The sequence below is a fragment of the Pneumocystis murina genome (genome assembly GCF_000349005.2).
Source record: "Pneumocystis murina B123 chromosome Unknown supercont1.9, whole genome shotgun sequence".
Taxonomy (NCBI): domain Eukaryota; kingdom Fungi; phylum Ascomycota; class Pneumocystomycetes; order Pneumocystales; family Pneumocystaceae; genus Pneumocystis; species Pneumocystis murina.
The window spans coordinates 364,871-387,651 of NW_017802367.1; the positions used below are offsets into that span (position 1 = coordinate 364,871).

The 22,781-nt window shown below is 25.6% G+C and overlaps 13 protein-coding genes across 13 annotated transcripts; 6 read left to right on the top strand and 7 right to left on the bottom strand.

The window, feature by feature from the left end:
• Window positions 1-134: 134 nt before the first annotated feature.
• Window positions 135-1,824, bottom strand: PNEG_02029 (hypothetical protein; the record flags this gene model as incomplete). The annotated part of the gene is made up of 9 exons (XM_007875818.1): window positions 1,673-1,824; window positions 1,468-1,618; window positions 1,117-1,428; window positions 1,017-1,067; window positions 893-971; window positions 610-845; window positions 545-561; window positions 213-497; window positions 135-170 (listed from the first exon to the last, which is right to left on the bottom strand). The coding sequence occupies exons 1-9, from the start codon at window positions 1,766-1,768 to the stop codon at window positions 135-137; spliced, it is 1,263 nt and encodes a 420-aa protein (XP_007874009.1). The 5' UTR covers window positions 1,769-1,824.
• Window positions 1,825-3,447: 1,623 nt separating this feature from the next.
• PNEG_02030 (hypothetical protein) lies at window positions 3,448-3,813 on the top strand (the record flags this gene model as incomplete). The annotated part of the gene is made up of 1 exon (XM_007875819.1): window positions 3,448-3,813. The coding sequence occupies one exon, from the start codon at window positions 3,448-3,450 to the stop codon at window positions 3,811-3,813; it is 366 nt and encodes a 121-aa protein (XP_007874010.1).
• Window positions 3,814-4,677: 864 nt separating this feature from the next.
• On the top strand, window positions 4,678-7,189 carry PNEG_02031 (hypothetical protein; the record flags this gene model as incomplete). Its single annotated transcript, XM_007875820.1, has 4 exons — window positions 4,678-4,830; window positions 4,880-5,758; window positions 5,806-6,784; window positions 6,831-7,189. 4 exons carry the CDS (start codon window positions 4,678-4,680, stop codon window positions 7,187-7,189), a joined length of 2,370 nt encoding a protein of 789 aa, XP_007874011.1.
• Window positions 7,190-7,338: 149 nt separating this feature from the next.
• On the bottom strand, window positions 7,339-7,959 carry PNEG_02032 (glycine cleavage system H protein; the record flags this gene model as incomplete). Its single annotated transcript, XM_007875821.1, has 4 exons — window positions 7,339-7,427; window positions 7,472-7,603; window positions 7,653-7,799; window positions 7,848-7,959. The coding sequence occupies 4 exons, from the start codon at window positions 7,957-7,959 to the stop codon at window positions 7,339-7,341; spliced, it is 480 nt and encodes a 159-aa protein (XP_007874012.1).
• A 58-nt stretch (window positions 7,960-8,017) lies between these two features.
• PNEG_02033 (ribosomal protein S6) lies at window positions 8,018-8,586 on the top strand. Its single transcript, XM_007875822.1, has 3 exons — window positions 8,018-8,211; window positions 8,254-8,504; window positions 8,554-8,586. Exons 1-3 carry the CDS (start codon window positions 8,164-8,166, stop codon window positions 8,582-8,584), a joined length of 330 nt encoding a protein of 109 aa, XP_007874013.1. The 5' UTR covers window positions 8,018-8,163; the 3' UTR covers window positions 8,585-8,586.
• A 171-nt stretch (window positions 8,587-8,757) lies between these two features.
• On the bottom strand, window positions 8,758-10,316 carry PNEG_02034 (hypothetical protein; the record flags this gene model as incomplete). The annotated part of the gene is made up of 7 exons (XM_007875823.1): window positions 8,758-8,960; window positions 9,009-9,367; window positions 9,409-9,536; window positions 9,578-9,757; window positions 9,811-9,998; window positions 10,047-10,081; window positions 10,123-10,316. 7 exons carry the CDS (start codon window positions 10,314-10,316, stop codon window positions 8,758-8,760), a joined length of 1,287 nt encoding a protein of 428 aa, XP_007874014.1.
• A 108-nt stretch (window positions 10,317-10,424) lies between these two features.
• On the top strand, window positions 10,425-10,735 carry PNEG_02036 (hypothetical protein; the record flags this gene model as incomplete). The annotated part of the gene is made up of 3 exons (XM_007875825.1): window positions 10,425-10,464; window positions 10,514-10,567; window positions 10,617-10,735. 3 exons carry the CDS (start codon window positions 10,425-10,427, stop codon window positions 10,733-10,735), a joined length of 213 nt encoding a protein of 70 aa, XP_007874016.1.
• An 81-nt stretch (window positions 10,736-10,816) lies between these two features.
• On the bottom strand, window positions 10,817-11,914 carry PNEG_02035 (porphobilinogen deaminase; the record flags this gene model as incomplete). Its single annotated transcript, XM_007875824.2, has 4 exons — window positions 10,817-11,312; window positions 11,358-11,368; window positions 11,412-11,548; window positions 11,593-11,914. 4 exons carry the CDS (start codon window positions 11,912-11,914, stop codon window positions 10,817-10,819), a joined length of 966 nt encoding a protein of 321 aa, XP_007874015.1.
• On the top strand, window positions 11,835-14,538 carry PNEG_02037 (hypothetical protein). The gene is made up of 8 exons (XM_007875826.1): window positions 11,835-11,982; window positions 12,025-12,215; window positions 12,259-12,544; window positions 12,589-12,717; window positions 12,759-13,062; window positions 13,107-13,228; window positions 13,271-13,422; window positions 13,475-14,538. The coding sequence occupies exons 1-8, from the start codon at window positions 11,962-11,964 to the stop codon at window positions 13,905-13,907; spliced, it is 1,638 nt and encodes a 545-aa protein (XP_007874017.1). The 5' UTR covers window positions 11,835-11,961; the 3' UTR covers window positions 13,908-14,538.
• Window positions 13,545-14,814, bottom strand: PNEG_02038 (ribosomal protein L15; the record flags this gene model as incomplete). The annotated part of the gene is made up of 4 exons (XM_007875827.1): window positions 13,545-14,211; window positions 14,256-14,409; window positions 14,455-14,618; window positions 14,662-14,814. The coding sequence occupies 4 exons, from the start codon at window positions 14,812-14,814 to the stop codon at window positions 13,969-13,971; spliced, it is 714 nt and encodes a 237-aa protein (XP_007874018.1). The 3' UTR covers window positions 13,545-13,968.
• A 21-nt stretch (window positions 14,815-14,835) lies between these two features.
• Window positions 14,836-15,314, top strand: PNEG_02039 (hypothetical protein; the record flags this gene model as incomplete). The annotated part of the gene is made up of 5 exons (XM_007875828.1): window positions 14,836-14,871; window positions 14,917-15,009; window positions 15,061-15,153; window positions 15,195-15,224; window positions 15,270-15,314. 5 exons carry the CDS (start codon window positions 14,836-14,838, stop codon window positions 15,312-15,314), a joined length of 297 nt encoding a protein of 98 aa, XP_007874019.1.
• A 488-nt stretch (window positions 15,315-15,802) lies between these two features.
• Window positions 15,803-18,182, bottom strand: PNEG_02040 (hypothetical protein). The gene is made up of 14 exons (XM_007875829.1): window positions 17,881-18,182; window positions 17,670-17,837; window positions 17,155-17,628; window positions 17,064-17,110; window positions 16,989-17,021; window positions 16,869-16,938; window positions 16,720-16,824; window positions 16,577-16,676; window positions 16,488-16,534; window positions 16,226-16,445; window positions 16,094-16,183; window positions 16,023-16,051; window positions 15,923-15,977; window positions 15,803-15,880 (listed from the first exon to the last, which is right to left on the bottom strand). The coding sequence occupies exons 1-14, from the start codon at window positions 18,152-18,154 to the stop codon at window positions 15,862-15,864; spliced, it is 1,731 nt and encodes a 576-aa protein (XP_007874020.1). The 5' UTR covers window positions 18,155-18,182; the 3' UTR covers window positions 15,803-15,861.
• A 110-nt stretch (window positions 18,183-18,292) lies between these two features.
• On the bottom strand, window positions 18,293-21,189 carry PNEG_02041 (hypothetical protein; the record flags this gene model as incomplete). The annotated part of the gene is made up of 9 exons (XM_007875830.1): window positions 18,293-18,510; window positions 18,558-18,661; window positions 18,706-19,323; window positions 19,366-19,483; window positions 19,539-19,683; window positions 19,736-19,824; window positions 19,869-20,120; window positions 20,161-20,496; window positions 20,547-21,189. The coding sequence occupies 9 exons, from the start codon at window positions 21,187-21,189 to the stop codon at window positions 18,410-18,412; spliced, it is 2,406 nt and encodes an 801-aa protein (XP_007874021.1). The 3' UTR covers window positions 18,293-18,409.
• Window positions 21,190-22,781: the final 1,592 nt, after the last annotated feature.

The window sequence follows — 22,781 nt, forward strand, 5'->3', positions numbered from 1 at the left end:
AACAATTTCTAAAAAAAAAAAACAAAAATATATAAAAATAAAATTACATCTAACATCGAATAGAATACATAAAACCAATCATTATCAATTAAGTTAATATTTATTATCGCTTATATTTTAAATTTTATAACTAATTAGCATTTAAATTTTATAAGCATCGTATCTAGTTGCTTCTAATATTTAACAACAACTCTAAAAACAGAATCATATACCTGAGATATTTTTTCCAACTCAAACTCTATATTAACGTAAAGTTCATGAATTTCTGGATAAATAATATTTTCATTTTTATCAAAAGAAAACATAGAATTAACAAAAAAATACAATTCCAAATCTTTTCTTTCATCAAAGTATACCCGAAGAGCTCCTTTAGATAAATATATATTCTTATTATAAACCTCACTAGTTTCTAATACAGTATCGTATTTAATATCATTTAAAAGATGAAAGTTATCTCTATCATGAGATTTAGTATAAATGTTATCACTATCATTGTCCTTAATATAGCACAAATTAGTAAATAAAAAAGAAAAATGTTAAATACATAAATTTCATAAATTCCTATTTCAGTTGCCATATCAATACAAGAATCTAATGCAAATGAAATACCTTTGTTTATATCATAAGAAAGAGATGTCACATTACATTTTATATCGTCGTTTTTAAAAACATTATGTACCTGAGAATTATTTTCCAATCTTAAATTTTCTAAACTATCACAACTCTTGCCTAGAGATTTACATATTTCTTTCTCGTTTTTATCATTTCTCTCAGAAATTCCACTAAATTTTCCCTTAGACTTTTTTTTACATTTATTTATATACATTCTATCAGTAATATCATTACTAATATAAAATCAATAATTTAAAGATAGATATATTATAAAAGAGACCATTCTTTGTAACAACTATTTCCTATTACATCACCCAAATCAGATGCAATAGATACGTTTTGAGAATTATCATATAAAACTAAATATTCTATAAATTTAAATTTTATTAAATAAATATTATTACCCATTTCACACGATCTTCCCTGTATTATATTCACATCTCTTGTATTGAGATCTTTAACCAAATCTTATCAATTAAATTCAAAATAATAATACCTGTTTACCTGTATACGTATCACCATAATTATCACTATTTTCATTTATATAATCATGTATTTCACACTCTTCAGATATTTCAGAATCATGATCAGCACATTTACTATTATCATCCCATTCTTCCTCTACATATTCAATGTAAGTTGGTACAGAAAATACAACCAATTTATTATCTTTGTTACAAACATGTGTATTATTGTATAGAATTGAATTATCCACACGTTCTTCAGCTGTTATGGAAGATATTTCAGCATTACGATATTTATTTAACCTTGCAAGTCTCTCCAAAGGAGTTTCAATATGTTCAGCAGGAAGATATCCTATATAATTAAAAATAATCAGCGTTATAAAGTTCTTACCAACAGTTTGATCTTTCGCAAGACGCACTAACCACCAATAACTATTAGAATCATCTAGAAGAATAAGTGTATCTCCTTTAATAACATTTGCTTGTCCTTCTACTGTAGCAACAAAGGTATGCAATGCATAAACGAAGTTAAAATCAATATCCTTAAAAATATAATAAATATATTTTTTTTCAAAAAATGTATTAGAAGTGCATACTTCATCTGAAATTGAAGGGGAAGAACTAAGTTCATTATCATCAAAATAATCATTACAATCAGAAAAAGGTTCTTTATGATCCTTATATAGTAACATATTCACATCCTAATTCAGTGAACTAAATGCAATCTACATTATTTATATCCATTTTAAAAAAGAAATCAATAAAATCATAAAAAATTACCGTAAATATATATTAAACTTTTTTTCAAAATTCACGAACCCTCGATAAATTAAAAACAGGAACATTTAAAAGTTAAAATTATACATATTAAATATATAATAAACTAAAGCTCAATAAATAGATATATGTAAGCATGAATTATAATGCAAAAGTATAGTTTAGATAAATATTCATCTACATTAGATTATAACAAAGGATGTGTTATATTTTTCCAAATAAACTTAAGTAAAAAATTTTATATCTTTTGGTTAATATAACAACCTAGAAATACTATTGCAGTACTTTTTTTTTTATAAAATTAAAACAAAAACATATTTATTCGGTATTTTAAAGATTCAAAATATCAAATTATATATCACGTTTTTAAAATTTATTTTTAAAACCAATGAAATAAATTATATTTATGTTTTTCAGAAATCATTATCATCACAAAATAACAGTAAAAATACAAAAAAAAAAAAACAAAAATTCAACTTTTCATCTAAAAAGGAAGCACATATACATATTTTAGAGTCAAAATACACAATTATTTAATATACATTTAAATGAAAGTCTATATTTTTCTATGTAATCTAATGAGTGTAAAGAATATTTCAGAAATAACATCTAAAAGACAATATTAGGACTCCATATCTAAAGATATACTAGCAAACAAAAGTTACAAACATTTACCTAAACGATATATATCATCTACTTCAAACAATAAAGAATATAAAACTGCATAAAAAACTCTATTCTGCTCATTTTTTAGGAACCAAGTTCAGGAATAATAACTTAATTGATGATTTTCAAAAAAAGAAATTTAATATATTGACTAAAACCAAAGGCCATCAATATTATGAAACTTACCATAACTGTCAGTGTGTTTCTGAGAATATACCATACAAAACATTATCTATATCAGCTAATTACGAATTTAATTCATCTATTAGATATGATTCTTTTAATTTTCATCAAATGTCATCATATTGGCCACTATTTTTCAGTCCAGATAATGCTCAAAAAAAAAGTTATCATATTTTTAATATATATAAACCACATCCAAAAAGCTTATTAGAAAAAGACATAATTTCGAATACATAATTTAACACGAAAACAATAATAAAATTGCAGTATTGTCATACGAACATAATCATGAAAATCTGACTAGTCACTCTTTAGCCTTCATATGCCAACAATATCACCAAGTATATACCCAGATAAAGGACGACAGATTAAGAAATATATAATTGGGAAGCCTATACTACATTGAGACTTTAATATAGCTAAAGAATCTATAACTATAAAAAATAGGCATAAAAGCATTTACATTGTGAAAATAATTGTAAGAAGTACTAGAAAAGAAAATGATATAGTTCAAATAGATATCGAGAAAGAATTTGAATTTAAAAACTACATGATCATCCTCATATTTTGTCTCTAATTTGTATCCAATATATACAATTCACAGCATTATGTTTTATAAACAATTTTTCAGGAGATACTTTATATTATGTCCTAAAAAAAAGAAAAAAAATATGGTTTGTCAAATCTTACAGCAAAAAAATATTCATATCAGCTTGAAAGCACTTAAAGATTCTTACGTCAAGACATGCATTTGGTTTACCTATATATTAAATTAGAAAACTATCCTTTAAACATATCAAAATTAGAAGATATACGCCTACTTTGTAATTTTGGAAAGGCAAAATTTGTGTTACCTACAACTATAAATGATAATCTCTGTTCATCCTTCAATAATCTAAAAATGATTTCTACAACTACTAAAGGATCATTACCATACATATCTTCAAAGAGAATAGCCTCAAAAAAAACTTTGCAAGAAACCAGTAACAATATTTGGTCATATGGATTTCTACTTAATACAATGATAACGAAAACTTTACATTCTACTTATATATATAGTCCTTTATTACAAATGCGAATTCTTAAAAGTGTTAGGGTATTGAGGCTTTAAAAAAAATTGTTTATAAAGACTCTTTTGACTTAATCTTAAGAATGTTTGTAGCCAAACATGAAAAAATATAGAAAAAAAAACGTTCTCCTTTGAAAATGGCTATAATCTTATAATTTTCAGTAAAAAAAGTAAAAATATGATTTTATAAAATATACAAGATTCATCAAAACTAAATATTAAAAGATTCCAACTTTAAACCAAAGAAAAAATAATCATTAATAAACAATAATATATAACCTAGCATTTATTAAATAAAAAAATATAGATGTAAATAATTTCTAATTTTTTAAAATAATTTATGAATATTTTTTTTTCCATTATTCTTAAAATGAAAATAATATTTTGCAATTTCATATTAAGATAAACTCAGTTTTAAAACAGGGATATAAAAACAAAATTTACAACATAATGATTCTTAAATATATAAATTATTTTAATTAAAATTTATAAAAACTAAACTATAATGAAAACATTAATCTATAAATATACATAATATTAAATTATATAAAAAATTTCTACAATCATCAGAAAAAATAATAGTTAAATAGATATCTATATGAGAATTAACTGCTTTAAATGTCATAGTATCCATATTCACAATAATCATAATATTTCAAATATGATAATTTTAACTCCAAAAATCACATTACATAATCAATAAGAAAGTATTCTATGGGAAATGTAAAAAAACATAAAAACAAATAATCTAATATTATAAATACTAAATTAATGTCATAAAGACTCATTTACTAAATTTTTTATATTATCTAAAATATTATCGAGAATTCTAATAAAACTATAAACTTTTTAACATTAAAAATATAAATACTCAAAGTAATTAAAAACTTGAAAATTTTTCAAAAAATGGATTTAGAAATTTATTCTTCTAATATTTTATCAGAATTATTCTTAAAAAAATCACCAGATTATTTTCAAGAACATTATCAACAATTATTATATAACAATAGTAAATTACAATTATTACAATATGCAGAAAGAACAAAAAAATTATTAAGTGTAAGAATGACAAAATTTGAGATAACATTATTATCTAATAAAGAAATAGGATCTTATCAAATTTAACAATAAAAAAGAATGGGTAATACATTATCCATCATTAAACAAAAATGATAAATTCCATGAAACTATTCAGAAAAACAGTAAAGGAAACGAAACAGAAAAAAAAAAAAAATTCTCTCTAGAAAGAACCGATTGTAAACACATTCATTTTACTAATTCATTGACTCTTAAAAATACAAGCAATAATTCTAATGTAATTATAGAAAATATAGAACAAAAAAGACACAAATTTAAAACATTTTTCAGCAAACTTAATATTTTAAAACTCCAATTAAAACTTGGAGAAATAACTGCAGTAGAATTAACCCAACTTGAAAAATCTACTATCGCTTTATTATTAAACAAAAAAATATTTGAAAATATTAAGCATATAGAAGTACTTATGGAGAGAATAAAAAATAAATCATCTAAAATACTCGTCACAGGAGATTTAAATTCAGGAAAGTCAACTTTTTGTAATGCTCTTTTAAGACAAAAAATTCTTCCTGAAGATCAACAGCCTTGTACTGAAGTTTTCTGTGAAATCATTGATTCATATAAAAATTCTGGAAAAGAAGAAGTTCATGCAATTCCACATGGAATGATTTATGATAAACAAAATTCAAATACATATACAATTTTAAAAATTCATGATCTTAATAAAATTGTTATCGATTCAAAGACATGGTCCTATATAAAAATATATATTAATAATGTTCACACAAAGAATCAAAATATTTTAAGAAATGATACTCTAGACATAACATTAATTGATAGTCCTGGTCTCAATTTTAGCTCAATGATAACAACAGCAGTATTTTCCAAACAGGAAGAAATAGATATTATTATATTTGTTGTAAATGCAAAAAACCATTTTACACTATCAGTAATTATTTTATTTATTTTTAATATCTAAAATTAATTAGCTTAAAGGCAAAAGAATTCATTCTGAATGCATCAAATGAAAAAGCATTGCTTTTTATCGTTGTTAATAAATTTGACAGTGTTAAGGATAAAGAACGATGTAAAGACGTAATTCTAAATCAAATTTTTAATCTTTCTCCTCAAACGTATTATAACGCATCAGAACTAGTACATTTTGTAAACTCAGCTTCAGTCACTGAAAATAATAAAACATTTAATAACAGTGATTTTGAAAAACTTGAAAAAGACTTAAAAATATTTATTTTGGAAAAAAGAATAAAATCAAAACTTTCACCAGGAAAAACTTATCTATTAAACTTATTAACTGATATTAAAATATTATGTGAAACTAACAAATATGAAGCAATTTTTCAAATACAAAACTTAAAAAAGGAACTAAAGTTAATAACACCTATTTGCAAACAAATAACAGAAGAAAAAAAAAAAATACTTAACGAAGTCAAAAAAATAATTGAAAATGTTTGTTTATCAGCATCGAAATATTCTTATGAACATTTATCAACCGCAATTATGAAAATGGAATATATTCAACCATGTAACTATCAGGGGTTTCTTAAAGCCTATAGTTATGCTATGAATACCAAAAGAAATATGTTAAATTATATTGAATTATGTTTAAATGACACAGAAACTTTTGCAAGAATGAAGACAAACAGAGGCATTGATGAAATTAATAACTTAAGAATAATACATATAAAACCTTTTAAAAAAATTTTTCAACCGCAATATATGTTTTCTAAACACAAAAATATCATCAAAAAATCTGCTTATGTTGATATTGACTTATTTGATTTTATAGATTTCAACCAAAAAAACCACACTTTTATAGCAATTATGGGTACTTGCTCTATCTTATGTGGAAAAATCGCAGGATATCATAATATCATTACTACAATATTTAATACATTTAATATTATTGGAACAAAAAATCTAAAAAAATTAATTATTCCTTTTATTTGTCTAGCAGGTATCTTAAATTAAAACTGTAAATAAAGTTCACTAATAAATTAAAGTACTTAGCACTTGCAGTTATGCTATTTTGAATATACCAAAAGTAATTCCCAAGAAAATAGCAAAAAAAATTAGACAAAAACTAGAAAATTCAGATTTCATTAACCAAAATTCATTAAGAATTATATCAGAATGTCAAAAGGTTCTAAAATACCCTCAAAAAGATTTGCACCTTTTATTTCAAAAAACTATAAAAAAACACTATTCTAGAAAAGAAGAAATTCTAAAAAACTGGAAAATTTCAAAGCATGCTAATATTTTTTTTTCTGAACTTAGCTTACAGGCTGAACAAAAATGTAAAGAACTTAATAATATTAATATAGATAACTATATACCAAACAATAATAATAATAAGCACTGAATATTACCTTCTTATATAAATATACATAAAAATAACACTTTGAAATGAAATTCTTAATTTTTATTTTATCAAGATATAATTTATTCAAAGTTTATAAATTATCACATATATATGTTTTACATTAAAACTAGAGCATCTAATACAAACATTTATTCATCACAATACATTTTATAATCATCAACATCCATAAGAACATTAAACTCATGAATATCATCTATTTTTATTTTGCATATCCAGCCTATAAACGAAATTATATAAAAATCAATATAATATTATTCATACCATCAGATTCAGCATCTTTATTAATTAAACCAGGATTTCCCAGCAATGAATTATTTGACTCAATTATTTTACCGCTTAAAGGCGCATATATATCACTAGCAGATTTAACACTTTCAACTACACCAATGCTATCTTAGAACAAAATAAATATTTAATTCATAATATTGAAGCTTTAGCTTACCTCCTTTGGAAAATATTAATCCTGGTTCTGGTAATTCCAAAAAAACAACATCTCCTAAAGCCTTTTGAGCATAATCAGTTATACCAACTACTCCAATTCCATTATCATCAAGAGAAATCCATTCATGCTCCTTAGTATATTTCTTTACTAAAAATTAATCAAATTTTAAGTTTTTTTATAAAAACAATAATATACTAGCATAATATACTTTTGAAAAATGAAAATTTCGGAATTGTCGAAAGGAAACTGGATGAATAAAAACTTTAGAAGCCACAGTATAAGGTAATATTTTCGAAAAAAAAAACATTTATACTATTTATATGATTTTTTTACAAAAATTTTATTCGACAATCCAAAAAACCTTCGAATGTTTTTTCATAAATTTAAAACATATATAATTTAGAATTATACTTTCAATAAAAAATTCTTTTCAATATTTTTTTAATTTAAATATATCAGGAAATATCTTTTACAAAACTTTTATTAGAAACAAGAATTTAATTTTATTAAAATGGTTTTATATGAACTATTATGTATTACAAAAGCAGATTTAAAAATAGTATATTTTACACTTTTTTTTTAAACTGTTAAAATCCTCTAGAAAAGCTTACGTGAACTTGCCAAAACATCAGGAAGCACTATAATAAATAAAGGAGGAATAATTAGGGGGTTCGAGGATTGGGGTAATTTAATTTTACCAAAAAAAAAAAAAAAACACCAACAAATACATCATGAAGGACGTCACTGGACTATGTTGTTTGATTCAAATCCACAAGCTCAACTCGAAATAAATAAAATATTAAGATTAGATCCAAGAGTAATCAATTACTCTATTATTAAACTAGGAAGCAAGTAAAAAATCATTTTATAAATTATTTCCCCTAAATACTAACATATTTAGACTTCATGAAATCTCGGAAAAATCAAATTAAATACCATAATAATGTTCATTTTTTTTTTTAAATGTTACATGTAAACTCATCATATTAATTAATTATCTTACATAATCCTATAAAATATCGAAAATATTGTAATAACTAGCATATATAAAGTCTTTAATATAATATTAGAATTATTTACAGGTTATTTGTTAGCTATTTTCCAACTATTTAAATTCATGAACTAAAATCGATACTGACGTAGAGGGCAATATACCCATTTCTGAAATACATACATTTATAAAATTTGCGGGTGTCACATCATACATTAAATTAAGAAGCTTTAAATTAGCAAGTTCATACCATGATGATAAAGGCCCTAATTTAAAACAATTACCACAGGAAATATCAACTAAATTATCAGTCGGCCCTAAGATAAAAACTAATAAGCAAAAAAACATAGTAATAATATAAATACCTAATTCATTATTTACAAATGAATCTAACTGAACTCTATCTGTAAATTTATAAGATTCACAAAACACAATAACAGGTATATTATTGTCTTTTGCAGTCATAGCCACAATAGAAGTACCGACCCGAGAATATAAAGCACCATTCGATAACATTGCATGCGCACCCAAAAATACTTTTGTAACTTCTCGCATAATATAGCTAAGAGAAGAAATAGTTAAATATGTTGATGTTATACCAACTCTAGAAAGCCTACGAACGCATTCTTTCCCTTCAAAGCCAGGACGCGAATCTACAACAATTACACGAAAAAGTTTATGACGTTCATATGCTTCTATAAGTACTTGCTCAACAATAGACGATCTATTTAAAAGACTAAAAATACAATAAAAAAAAACCATTACCTTGAATATGTCAAAATCACATCCCCATTATTAATTTTATCTTGTCCAGCTGCTACAATAACCTGATCGGCAACAGTAATTCTATCTCTAATAAAACGATCTATACGTTTTATAAGAAGATTCTTTGCCTTTCCATAATTAATTTTATTTATATCCAAAATATTTAAACCTCGTCTTCTCCAAGATCTATACTAGAATTCGATATTTCCAACTTCAAAAATCTTATAGCATTTCTCATACTAACACTAAGTGGTCTTGAAAGAACAAGATGAGCAATATGAAGATTAATATATGATTGCAAATGACGTTGCAACGTAGTTCCACTCGGTGTATGATAATCCTGAATTACCTAAATTATATTTATTTAGTTAATATATAAATATACTTAAGAATTGAAATAACTTGTTTAAGCGAATTTAGCATGAAAATGCATCTAGCATTTGACCCACATATTTTGAACTCAGAATATTGCAAACCTAATGATAAAATCACTGGATGAATATCCTTAGATGTTCCTTGAGTATTAACTCTTCTATCACCATCTAAATGTTTAAATAAAAAAACTTGTCTGTTAAACACAATTTCATTATCTATATTACACTTGAAAAAAAAATAAACTAATTTAAAACATAACATACTATGAGTTGACTGAAAATTTTTTAATTGTTTTTTGCTAATATCCTCATTATTATCGCCAGTATAAAAAAAACATACCTTTTTTCACAGCTTTCACAAACGCCTCTTCCAGAGTTCTTAATGATCTTTTCCATTTTTAGTTTTGTTTTTATTTCTTTAGTTAAAGAGTTATTTTGAGTATTTCCATCGCCCATCTTAGCCTCAACGTTTTTACCTTTTAAGACACAACTAGAGCCATGTCGGCCATGAAAAAAAGAATTTAATGGTTGCATATCTTTCTATTTACAAAAAAACTATTCAAAAGAAAACAGTTGAGATTATTTTAAAACTTCGCCATGTTATCAAATTTACCGAACCCTAATTTAATCTTTATTACCTAGATGTCATTATTTTCAAACATAATAGGATTCACAATTTTTGGTATGCTAGATATCTTTCATACTTTATAACTAAATTAAATTGCCTAAAGGACTTTCAATTAGGTCTTTACAACTTGGGATTCAAAAACGATCACAATTCAAAGGTTTATTTAAATATAAATTTTACTCTAATGAAATACCAATTTAGAATAGATATTAAAGGTCATATTGGATATGCGTTAACAGGAGCAATTTCAGGTTATTGGCTACATCAAGTTGAGCAAAGACAATATGCAGCTATAAAACAAAAAAATATTTCTAAAGACAAATAAATTCGATAAATAAATCTAAAAAATAAATCACTATTTATACATTCTATACTTTCAATATATGTAATTTCATTTATGTTTCCTCTAAACATCATATTCTTTAATACCATATAATATTTCTAATGCACCTTTTTTTATTAAATCATTTGCTAACAAAATTCCCAGCTTTATTGCATCCTCCTCCTTTAATACTTCCATTGACATATTAGAATTCACTGATCGCATTCCATCTAGACTCACAACTATTGATTCTATTTTAAGTAAATTTCCATTAAATCTAGTTTCAACTCCTATAGGAACACTACATCCGCCTTGCAATCTACTCATTAATGATCTTTCAGCCAGGCAAGACAAAAATGTTGGCATATGATTCAATGGTTTGACCAAATCCTGTGTAACAATATCATCAGATTTAACTTCTACTCCAATAGCACCTTGTCCAACAGCATGCATTAATATAGATGATTCAAACCTTTTAACAATTCGGTCCTCTAATCCAAGTCGTAGTAACCCAGATGAAGCAAGAATAAGACATATATATAGTGATGCAGGATCATCCAATTTCTTTATTCTAGTAGTACTATATTTAAAATTATAGATTTATCTAAAACAAAAAAAAACACACATATTTCCTCTCTAGAAACGATTAATAATGTTTTCATTTAAAATAATATCTTACTATATCTTGAAAAAGCAATTTTGGAAAATGCCTTCGAAGTTGAGCAATTCTACGAATGCTACTAGTACCAACAATAGATTTCTCAGGAAGATCTTCAAGACACCTATAATGTAATCCCTTTTTAACAACTAAGGCATCTAATCCAATAAATAATTAAGAAATTAATAATTTTAATAATAACCTGTAGGATCTAATCTTTCTAATATAGCACCAATAATAAAACCATCAGGAAGTTTCGTAGGTAAGTCCTTCAAACTATGGATCGCCATAGAACACTTCCCATCTGCCATTAATTTTTCTAATTCTTTTATCCAAACACCATTTTCTTCAAATTGATATAAAGGTTTCGATTGTACTAAATCCCCTAAGGTATCAACAGCAACTATTGAAAACTGATATGTTTTATTAAGTAAACTTAACCTTTTAGATACATAATTTGCCTGAACAATAGCAAGCTGAGATCTGCGACTCCCAATAAATAATTTATTTTTATCTTGATTCATTTTCTTATAAATCAGTAAATCGCAAAATTTTAAAATACAATTAAAATATGGGAAAAAATACTGATAAAGTAATCTAATAGGAAATTATTTAATTAAAACTAATTTTAAAGCTATACGTAACACATTCTGAATGGTCAGGAATAGATGGACAATATAGCACATCTACTGGAATTACAAAACGAAAAATAGATCAGCCTTTTTATAAATTATCTTTTCAATACTGTAATTTATCGCTACAGCCTTTCGAAAATCCTGTTTGCTATATAAATGAGGCGAACGAGGCGTTTATTTTTGAGCTATTGTACTATATATTTATTAAAATAAAATAACTAACATATTATAAGACATATAATTCCTTATATAAAAAAACATAAAAAAAATCCAATAACAGGAGAAAGACTTGAAGCAAAATCCCTTTTGAAATTAAACTTTCATAAAAATGAAGATGGAGAATATTGTTGTCCAATTACATATAAGATATTTAATAACCATAGTCATATTGTTGCAATAAAAACATCTGGAAATGTATTTTCATGGGATGCTGTAAACAATTTAAACATTAAAGCTAAAAATATGAAAGAGCTATTAACCAATGAACCATTTACAAGAAATGATATAATTACTATCCAGGTTTCGTAATAAAAATAAACCCAAATGAAAATATTAACTTTTAGGATCCACATAATTTTCAAACACATGAAATATCTAAATTAGAAGGACTTAATAAAACTGAAGATTTTATCGTAAAAATCCAAGAAGGTACAAACAAAGAACTAGAATCTAATATAAGCTCTACAAAAAAAGTATACTATGATTTTTGAAAAGATCATATTAATTATAGCAGAATATCACTAATTCGAAATCCACATTTAATAATGAACCCACTATGAATCTCGTTATACAAAATAAAAGAAATGACTTGTCGGATACTAAAGATCTAAAAGACAATCCAAAATATTCTAAACAAAAAGAAAAACATTCTTATAATGTAGCACCATATACTACTGGTCTTGCAGCAGCTAGTTTTACCAGTACCTCTCTTACTCCAATTACTTCTTTAGAAAGAGCTTTATATACTGATGAAGAATATATGTTAATACCTAAAAGAATAAAAACAAAAGGTTATGCTAGAATTCAAACAAATTTAGGTAAAATTTTCTTTCGTACAAATATATTTACTTAATTTTAAAAGGGAATATAAACATAGAATTAAATGCGGAATGGGCACCCAAAGCTGTTTATAATTTTATTATGCTTGCGAAACGAGGAGATTATAAAAATGTAATATTTCATAGAAATATCAAAAACTTTATGGTTATATTTCTACTTATATGTTATCAATTCTAATAATACAAGATTCAAGGAGGAGATCCTACAGGTACTGGCAGAGGTGGAAAATCATTTTGGGAAAAAGATTTTAATGATGAAATTCAAGGTCCATTAAGTCATAATCAAAGAGGAATACTTAGTATGGCCAACAGAGGGAAAAATACGAATTCATCACAATTGTATATTATACATACATTATTTATTATTATTACATATTAATAATACGTTTAGTTTCATAACTTATAAAGAAACAAGACATTTAGATCGTAAACATACCATTTTTGGTAAAGTAGTTGGAGGGATGGAAACTTTAGAAAAGATGGAAAATAGCCCAGTAGATTCTTTTGATAAACCTATTTCGGATATAATAATGACAGACGTTATTATTTTTGTTGATCCATTTGAAGAATTTAAAAAAATACAGCTTTTGAACGAACAAAAACAAAAGAACACAAATTCTACAGAAAATGATGATACAACTTGGACAGGAAAATTTTTAACCACAAATAAGGATATTCATAAAAGCTCAATCATTGGAAAATATCTAAAGCAGAATAACATATCAAATAAAATAGATGAAAGAATTATAGAAATAAATAATAAACCTGAAATATCTGAACCAAAAAAAAAAAAAAGAGGATTTGGGAATTTCGATAACTGGTAATACTATGATTAAAACATCAATTATCCATTTATTAACATTCAAAATTGAACATATATATATATCAAATAGATGCCAAATATCCTCGATTGTTTTTATCACTATAATATTGAATATTAGATCTACTAATTGGTTGAGCTTGTTTAGGAATAATTTTGAATTTTTCTGGATGAAGATGTGCCCTTAGTCCTAAAGAATTATAATATACACAAGTAATCTTCCCTCCGGTGGATTCAATTCTTTTAATAGCTTCTTTCGAAGCTTTTGAAACTTCTATTTCTATAGGTATATTAAAAAATTCCTTGCCCTATAATAATTTTAATATACAAAAACATTAATAAGGAAGAATACATTAGCTAGTAACTTAACACCCGACTTTATTCCATGAATAATATTAGAATCGTAAAGGTGTTTCATGGTAATAGGCTTTTTTGCATCTATTCTTCCATTATTAATCCATATTTGTAAACGTTGAAGATTTAATGGAGAAAACTCTTTTGAATTCCTAACATAAATAAGCAACTTTCAAATTAGAATAACTTGACGCTACACATTTACAAATCCACGTTTTGGATACAATCTAGTGAGAGGTGTCTGTCCACCTTCAAATCCAGGTTTAACTCTATTATTTCCACTTCTAGCCTTCTGACCTTTATGTCCCCTTCCACATGTTTTCCCTTTCCCGGATGAAGGACCCCTTCCAACTCGTTTAGCCTAAGATAATTATTGTAAAATTAATAAAAGGTTTAAAAACTACCTTCTTCATTGATAATGGATTATTAGTAAGAGATGCGAGAAAAGAAATATTTCTATTAAGATTACAGCTGAAAAACAATCTCAAAGTATAAAACATATGGACTATTTTATTAATCTTAAACCTTTTAAATGAACTAAAAATTATATTTTTCATCGATAGTTTGTAAAACAAAAAATGAATGATATTGGAATTAAAACGGATAACGCATCAGTAAGATCCCTTTATAAGAAAAAACAAATACTACAACAGCAATAGGTTTCCGAACCTTTAGATCTTATTAGACTTTCTTTAGATGAAAGAGTTTATGTCAAGTTACGGGGAGACAGAGAAATAAAGGGAAAATTGCATGTAGGTACTAATATGTTATGAAAAACATATACGTTATATTTCTCTACATAGGCCTATGACAGCCATCTTAATATGGTCTTAAGTGATGCAGAAGAAACAGTTTACACAATTGATATTGATGACGAAGCCGAAGAACATATTAGCGTATTTAATAACTTATAAAAAAAATAAAATAATTATCATAGACTAGAAAAACACACTCGGAAATGATATTTGTATGCGGATTTCTTTATTTCTTATTATTAAGTATTAATATTTAGATACGTGGGGATTCAGTAATTTTAATATCTCCACCAAGGAGATAAAACTCAAACATCTAATTACAACAATATCAAATTAATCTCGAGTTCTTCATTACTATTTTATATAATATCTACATACTTCTATGTATTAAAACATAATATTACTTCATTAAAAATATTTTCAAAAATTTTTTATCAAAAATACGTTCTGTATCTAAAAATGTCAAAAATTTACTTTTTTATTATCATTTTATCAAGAATATGCAGCTTTCTATAATATTTATTAAAATAATATTTCTTAAAACACTTATAAAACAGAAATACATCAATTCAAATTTTAACTATTTTTTAATAGAAGTGATTAAAAAATCAATAAAAATCTAGATAATGCGCAAATAATTTTAGTATTAATTATTCAAACTATCATAATAACTTAGACAAAAATAATATTTTTAATAAAAACATTTCAACATTAAAAATAAATACAGGTATTTTATAATCTAATAAAAAGATTTTATAAAAAATAAAATCCATAAACAAAAGCATATTGTTTTTCTACTATATTTATTAAAACGTGAGATCAAAATCTCAATAAGCAAATCCAAATAAATCAAAAACTACTCAAATCCCTATAGATAATTAAAAAAAAATTATATCTTAACACCTCTTACCTCCCGAAAACAGAAACTTTAATCCAATCCAAACAAACGGAAACTTTATTTCTTACTATCATAATTTAAAATAAATATCATCACGAATAAATATAATTACAAGAAAAAAGCATATTTGCATAAACAGATCTAAAAAAATAAATACAAGAATTAATTAAATATTTACTGAACCTCCAAAATAAAAACGCTGTCATTCCAAATATAGAGAAATTCCCCTTTGAGAATGAAAGATCCGCAATTGCTTTATCATTTCCAATATATCTAAAGTTATGAGCTCAAATCCTCATAAAAAATTTAACCCACGCAAGAGTTCCTCTATGAGAATATTGAAATAATGGAATAGAAAGCCTTTTCAGTTTTTTTATTTTAATATCAATGTCTTTTTTTATCATATTTTCTTTTTCAAAATCGATATTATTAGCTTTTAATAAATTTTCAAGATACTGAATTTCCTTTCTAGTTCTCCGAGATTCTGCTAACATATCAAAAAGCTTGGCAAGATAATGTCCTTGTTGAGATGCAACTAAAAACATTTAAAATAAAATCCAACTAAAATGAAAGATACCTTGAGCAGTAGGAGCATATTTAGTAGCAGTACAATCTCCAAGTGCCCTAAAATAAGTTAATTTATAGAACGCTATTTTATCTAAATACCAAATATTTTCTGTGCCTTTTACAACCAAATAATCATTGACTAACAAGCCTCTAGAACTATTGCTTTGCTCGGGAATTCTAGATATTAAATCCTTGATAACTAAACTGTTAAAGTAATACTTTTTTAAATTCATTAATAGTACCATATCTTGGAGAATTTCCTGTAGCCCAAACAAGCAATCCATATGGAACTTCTTGAATAACTTTTTTATTATCAGATGAAGTTGTTTCAACAGTAATATATTTATCTAAATAATTAAAAATATAAATTATCATAAAACCAAATAAATACCAGCTACACTTTTTACTGTGCTTCTAGTAAATATGCTAATATTTTCTTCCTTAAAAGTAGCTTCAGTATACTAATAAAAACAGTAAGATAAACAACTAAAAAAATAAATAATATCATTACATTTACTAAAGTCTTTGAAAACATAGGAAGAATCTAAACAATAAGAACAAATGTAAACATATTATAAGCACTTACAGAAGGAAGAGCCTCAAAAAGACTAACTTTAAATATATTTGATATTTCTAATATTATTTCAAATTATTAAATTTAACAATTATTAACATACCTGGAAACCATTTTTTTAAATCTACTTCAAAAAAATCCTGCAATTCAGCTGCAAATTCGACGCCAGTAGGTCCTCCCCCTACAATAACCATATGCAATAGACGCTTTTTTTCTTCATCTGTTTGTCCTTCAAAAATAGCAGCTTTAATGCATTCCATAATCTTTGTTCTTATTTTTCTAGCATCTGGGATTTCTTTTAAAAAATTGGCATATTGACTAACACCGGGAATTCCAAAAGTCTGATTTTCTGCACCCACACCGATAACAAGATAATCATAAGATAATTTTGTCTCAGTAACATTGCCATGAACATCAGAAAAATCTTTTATTATAATAGTTTTATTATTAGGGTCAATACTAGTACAACTAGCTTCATAAAACCTAAGACCTGCTTTTCTACGAAACATTATAAATCTAATAGGTTCTATGATAGAACGAAATTCAGTAGTCCCTGTTGTGCAGCTTGCAAGAAATGCTATTAAAATATAAAAAAGAAACTTTTTTAAAAGAACTTACGTGTAAAAAGGAAATAATTTCTAGGGGAAACAACAATAATATTATAATCATCCGACTTAATATTTTTTAGCAAAGAAATACTTCCCCATCCACTTCCAAGAATTACTATGGTTTTTTTATTAGGATCCAGCTCTACGAAAGGAATAGGATAACGCAATTCATAAATATCTATAGAAATTTCAGTCATTCTTACAGAATCTATAATAATTACCATAAGAAAATTTTATTAAGCCCAAAATTATTAAAATATATGTAAATTTCTTAATTTTCCCTAAAAATCTATTTCTTTTTAAAAAAAAACCTTTCTGAGAATTCTGATTTAAACTAGATATCATTCTCATCCCATTATAACATTTAAATTTCGAAAATAATTGAAGATAACGTTCTCGAATTATCAATGAATTAACTTGAACAAAAAGCCCATTTCTTAAAGTAAATCTATAGAACTTCTTAAAATTAACTATTCCAATACTTTTCTTGGACATTATAGAGGTCTAAAAATAATAAAATAGTTCTTAATTTCTAATTCTAATATCATTTTTATATTTCTCCGTTTAAGATTTTAACGTAACTTATATCAATAAAAAAAATAATTTTTTTTAAAAATACTTTTATTTTAAGCTTCTATCTTTTTATATTCCCTTATTTCTACTCTAAAAAACACTATCAAATAAAATACTATAAAACTTATTTATCATTAATAATACACCATAAATGCAATCTTTCTTAATTAAAACATACTAACCCACATAATTCTTTGGAAAATCGTCCATATTTTTTTCTTTATTAAAGTCAGAGTCAACATTAGCTTTTCTTTTTAAGTCTCCAGTATTTACAAGACCTAATAAAGAATCAGAAATATCAAAATGAAATATCTTAATAAATTACTTTTATAGAATAAACTTACTTTAGGATGAGCCATCACCTTTCGAGCTTCAAAGTGCAAAACCTGAAGACCTTTTTGGGACGTAGCACGAGACAAAGCAACATAACTAAAATAAATTTAATAAAAAATATAAAATAATCTTAAACCAACGCTTGTCCTTTTTCAAAAACTCTTCCTAAATCAACCTTAACTCTTTCTAAAGTCTGTCCCTGAGCCTTATGAATACTAATTGCATAGGCCAAAATAAGTGGTATCTGAGAACGACTTGCCTGCACTTCACCATTTGGAAGTTCTATTTTCCATTGCTCAGGCTGTACTAACATATCTCGAGTTAAGCCATTAGACAATGTAAATCTAACAAGAGGCCATAATTTGCCAGTAGCTGCAGCTGATTGCATTCCTGCTATTCTTCTCTTTTTACGCTTTTTTATTTCGTCAATATTAGAATCATCAATTTGCTCATGATAATTAAATGGATCATCATCGGGCTCATCCTCTTGCCATATCTGAAATGTTTTTTCATTCATAAATCCTATAACTTTACCCAGAGACCCATTTACCAATTGATCATCAAAATTTTTTATTAACATTACTTGTGCACCTTCTTTAAGATCTATCCGGGCTGGTGCCATACAATTGGAAAGTAATTTGTCTCTCTGAATTTTATCAACAGTTCCAGAATCCAATGCTTCAAATGTTCGCAAGGCACCGCTAAGAGAACGCATACGAGTTGCATTTGCCTGATCAACCTCATTGCGTGTAGGAAACCTTCTATCTAAGCATAATAAAATACCTAAAAGATTTACTTACAGCTCTGTAGGTTCAAGACCATCATCAAATTGAAGTTCCCTATCTAAAGAACGAAATTTATTAATAGAATTATAAGACAAACGCCCCAAACGCAATTCATTAAGCATTTCAACAAAATCTAAAAACGCGTAATTACTAAAAAACAAAACAAAGAAATCATATTTAATAGATACCTTGATCCTTTTGACGAAAAACATGAGTTAATGCTATAGTATGAGAAATAACATCCTTCCACTTTTTGGCTTCAAAAGCGAATTTAGACATTTTTCCCTGATCAGGTACAGGAGGAAGCTGAAAGAAATCACCAGTTACAATCATCTACAATTTCATAAATCAAAAACAATAAAAACAAATGAATAATATCAAATACCTGAATTCCACCAAATGGATTTTCATTATTTCTTATTTTTCTAGCAATATTTTCAAGCTTATCAAATAACTCAGCATCTACCATTGAAACTTATATAATTAAGCTAACATAAATATATATATATTTAGCCTACTCTCATCAATAATAAGGACTTTAGTCCTTAACCATCTAGATAAACATTTCTTATTTTTCCTAATTTTTTTACATAGATCTTCCGAAGAATCTCTACCTAAACCAATACCAGCATAAGAATGAAGAGTTACACCACCAATATTGCATGCAGCAAGACCTGTTGAAGCAGTAATAGCAACACGATCAGGTTCTTTAGCATATTTCTTACGAAGCGAAGCAATGATTTCTCGCAAAAGTACGGATTTCCCAGTACCTAAATATTAAATAAAATGACACAAAAATCATACACTAACCAGCAGATCCGGTAAAAAAAATACTTTCACGTTCTTCAACAACAATCTTAAGAACAGTTTTTTGCTCTTCAGAAAGAAAAAGACCAGGAAGTTTTTTATTTTTTTTTTGTTTTATAGATTTTTTCTGAATATCTTTAGATTCAAATCTAAAACTCTGAATATTATCAATTTTATGAATATCCGATTTATTTAATATATCAGATGAAATTCTTTTACGATTTTTCATTTCAGATTTAACAAGTTCAATAGGACCTTCAGTCTTATTTAAAAAAAGAATTCTCCCAGAATCTTGAAACTGCTCATTTTTCTGATCTACTTGTAACGCACAATGATTTTCTAAAGCTAATGTAAATGAAATATAATTTTGATTATCAAAAAAATCCTACCTTTTAAAGCAGTATTCTTTAAATCCTTAGGATTTCCTGAATTTATTTCTAACGAATCCAAGGAATTAGATACTTCTGTTTCACAAATAACCTCTTCAAATAAAGTCGTATTAGACAATTTAGGTTGAAATATAGTGTCAGAAGATTGACATTCATTGCTGAACTGATCTTTAAGTCCAGATAAAGCCAGATGTTGATATTGCATCGGAGAAGACGACCAAGAATAGAAAGATTCGTCGTGTTCGGAATCTAAGTTTAAATTATCATCGATATCATTTTCATTAACATGTAAATCATCAATAAGATTCTCATCACTTGTATTTTTCAGAAAAATGCTAGCACCTGTCGCCTTATTTTGTTGATTCAATGTTTCAAGAAACTTTATGCTTGAAGAACTAGGCTTCTGGTTTTTCTTAATATTATGATCATTGAAAATAGAGGATTCATGAGCTACAGATATTGGATGAATATTTAGACTAGATGCATCTACTGGTTTTAAAGGTCCCGATTTTATATAATTAGACGTTATATTATTTCTCATAAGTTGCAATTTAGTTTGTTTAAAATCGGATATTTTTGAAATATACGATCTAGGAGCATAAATAATTTTCTGATGATGTTTTTCTTGCGATCGCTGAAACATAAACAAAATAGCTGCAATTTTTAAGCGCCTAATAAAAAAATATGTAAAATAATTTCTGCAACTATTTGGAAACGTTCTTTTTAATTGATCTGTATACACTGTTGCTAACGTAAATACAAAATGAAATATCAGATATATTTAAATAAAAACAGTATTCTAATGTATCCTTATTGAGAAAAGCTAGAACCTAGAATTTCTTTAAAATCTAATTTTTATAAAAAAAGCGTGATTTCGAAAGTCGATTTTAAAAAAAATTAAATGCCAAAAGCAAAAAAAAATACAAATATTTATAAATATATATCAATAATATACCCACAATACACCTAATACACAATTTTAAACAACATTATAACTTCTATCAACATCGGTTTTATAAAGTCATTAAAAAATATAAAATAAAAAAATAAAATTTATAAAATATTTTCTATAACAAAGATATATTCAACAATTAGAAATCAAAAACCTTTAACATATAAGTGATTTATCTTTGTAAATTGAAAAAATTATAGGATCAATGATAAAAAATAGACAATATATTTGATGTTTTTTTTTTTTTTCTTTAATACCATACCCCATCCTCTTTTTCCCTATTACTGTCAACAGCTAATGTCCCGCTTTCTTAACTTCCAGCAAATACGGAGTAAAAAAATCTATCATATTAATAACTTGAGCATTAAAATTTCCAATTTCATTATTTTCCACAAATAGTCTCTTTTTTCGAGCTTTTTCAAGCAGTCCTATCCTCAAAGAACCACATTCATATAATTCTTTGCCCCAATGAAAACAATTTCTCATCATCGCAAAGTAAAAGACTATGATCTCCATTGTGCAACTAATGCAACATCGCAATTCTGAAGTTGTGAAATGATTATTGGAGAACCATTAATAATTGCTTTATCAGCACTAATTAGTATTATGCCATTGTAACTGAGGACAATAAAATTCCAATAAAAACAAAAAATATGAATTATACAATTTATGTTAAAAATAAATCCTTGCAAAATTACACCGCCTTGCATAGAAGCATCCTCGGATAATAGATTTGCTTTAAATATATTCCCAAATTCCATAATATATATCAAAAACGATTCACTAACAGTATATTCAAAAACAAAATCATTATAATTAAATGTTCCAGAAATAATTGTAGTTTCAGATAAATATATAAGCAATGCATCATTATTGTTATCATAAAAATTAAAACCAAATTCATTTAAAACAACGATTCCAACATTTTTAAAAACAGCATGACAATTCCATCCAAAAACAATTTTCAAAATGTTGAAAAAAAAAAACAAATGAAAAAATCTTAATAAGACCACTCAAACTATTCCAAAACCAAATATCATTTTTTTCATCAAAAGCAATGTTTAAATTCCTATTAGAATTTTTTTTTTTATAGGAACGGGAAAACCAATACTTATGATTTACCGTTAAGAGAATACTTGGAAAACCTACCCTGATCCTATAGCAATTATAAAATATATAAAATATAAACTTTTAACGAATCTCCAAAAAAAACACTTTTTATATTACAATTCACTACACATACTTAAAAATAAAATATCCTTAATTACTGATTATAAATAATT

Excerpts from the sequence above, each read along its gene's own strand:
- PNEG_02033 (XM_007875822.1), top strand. The coding sequence starts at position 8,164 with ATGGTTTTATATGAACTATTATGTATTACAAAAGCAGATTTAAAAATA. Across the intron at positions 8,212-8,253 it reads CAAAAGCAGATTTAAAAATA|AAAAGCTTACGTGAACTTGC; the intron begins GTATATTTTACA and ends AAAATCCTCTAG. Across the intron at positions 8,505-8,553 it reads ATTATTAAACTAGGAAGCAA|ACTTCATGAAATCTCGGAAA; the intron begins GTAAAAAATCAT and ends TAACATATTTAG.
- PNEG_02040 (XM_007875829.1), bottom strand. The coding sequence starts at position 18,154 with ATGTCCAAGAAAAGTATTGGAATAGTTAATTTTAAGAAGTTCTATAGA. Across the intron at positions 17,111-17,154 it reads TTTAAAAAAATGGTTTCCAG|AAATATCAAATATATTTAAA; the intron begins GTATGTTAATAA and ends AAATAATATTAG. Across the intron at positions 16,939-16,988 it reads TTTCAAAGACTTTAGTAAAT|TATACTGAAGCTACTTTTAA; the intron begins GTAATGATATTA and ends TGTTTTTATTAG.
- PNEG_02037 (XM_007875826.1), top strand. The coding sequence starts at position 11,962 with ATGGGAAAAAATACTGATAAA. Across the intron at positions 13,063-13,106 it reads TAGAATTCAAACAAATTTAG|GGAATATAAACATAGAATTA; the intron begins GTAAAATTTTCT and ends TAATTTTAAAAG. Across the intron at positions 13,423-13,474 it reads AATACGAATTCATCACAATT|TTTCATAACTTATAAAGAAA; the intron begins GTATATTATACA and ends TAATACGTTTAG.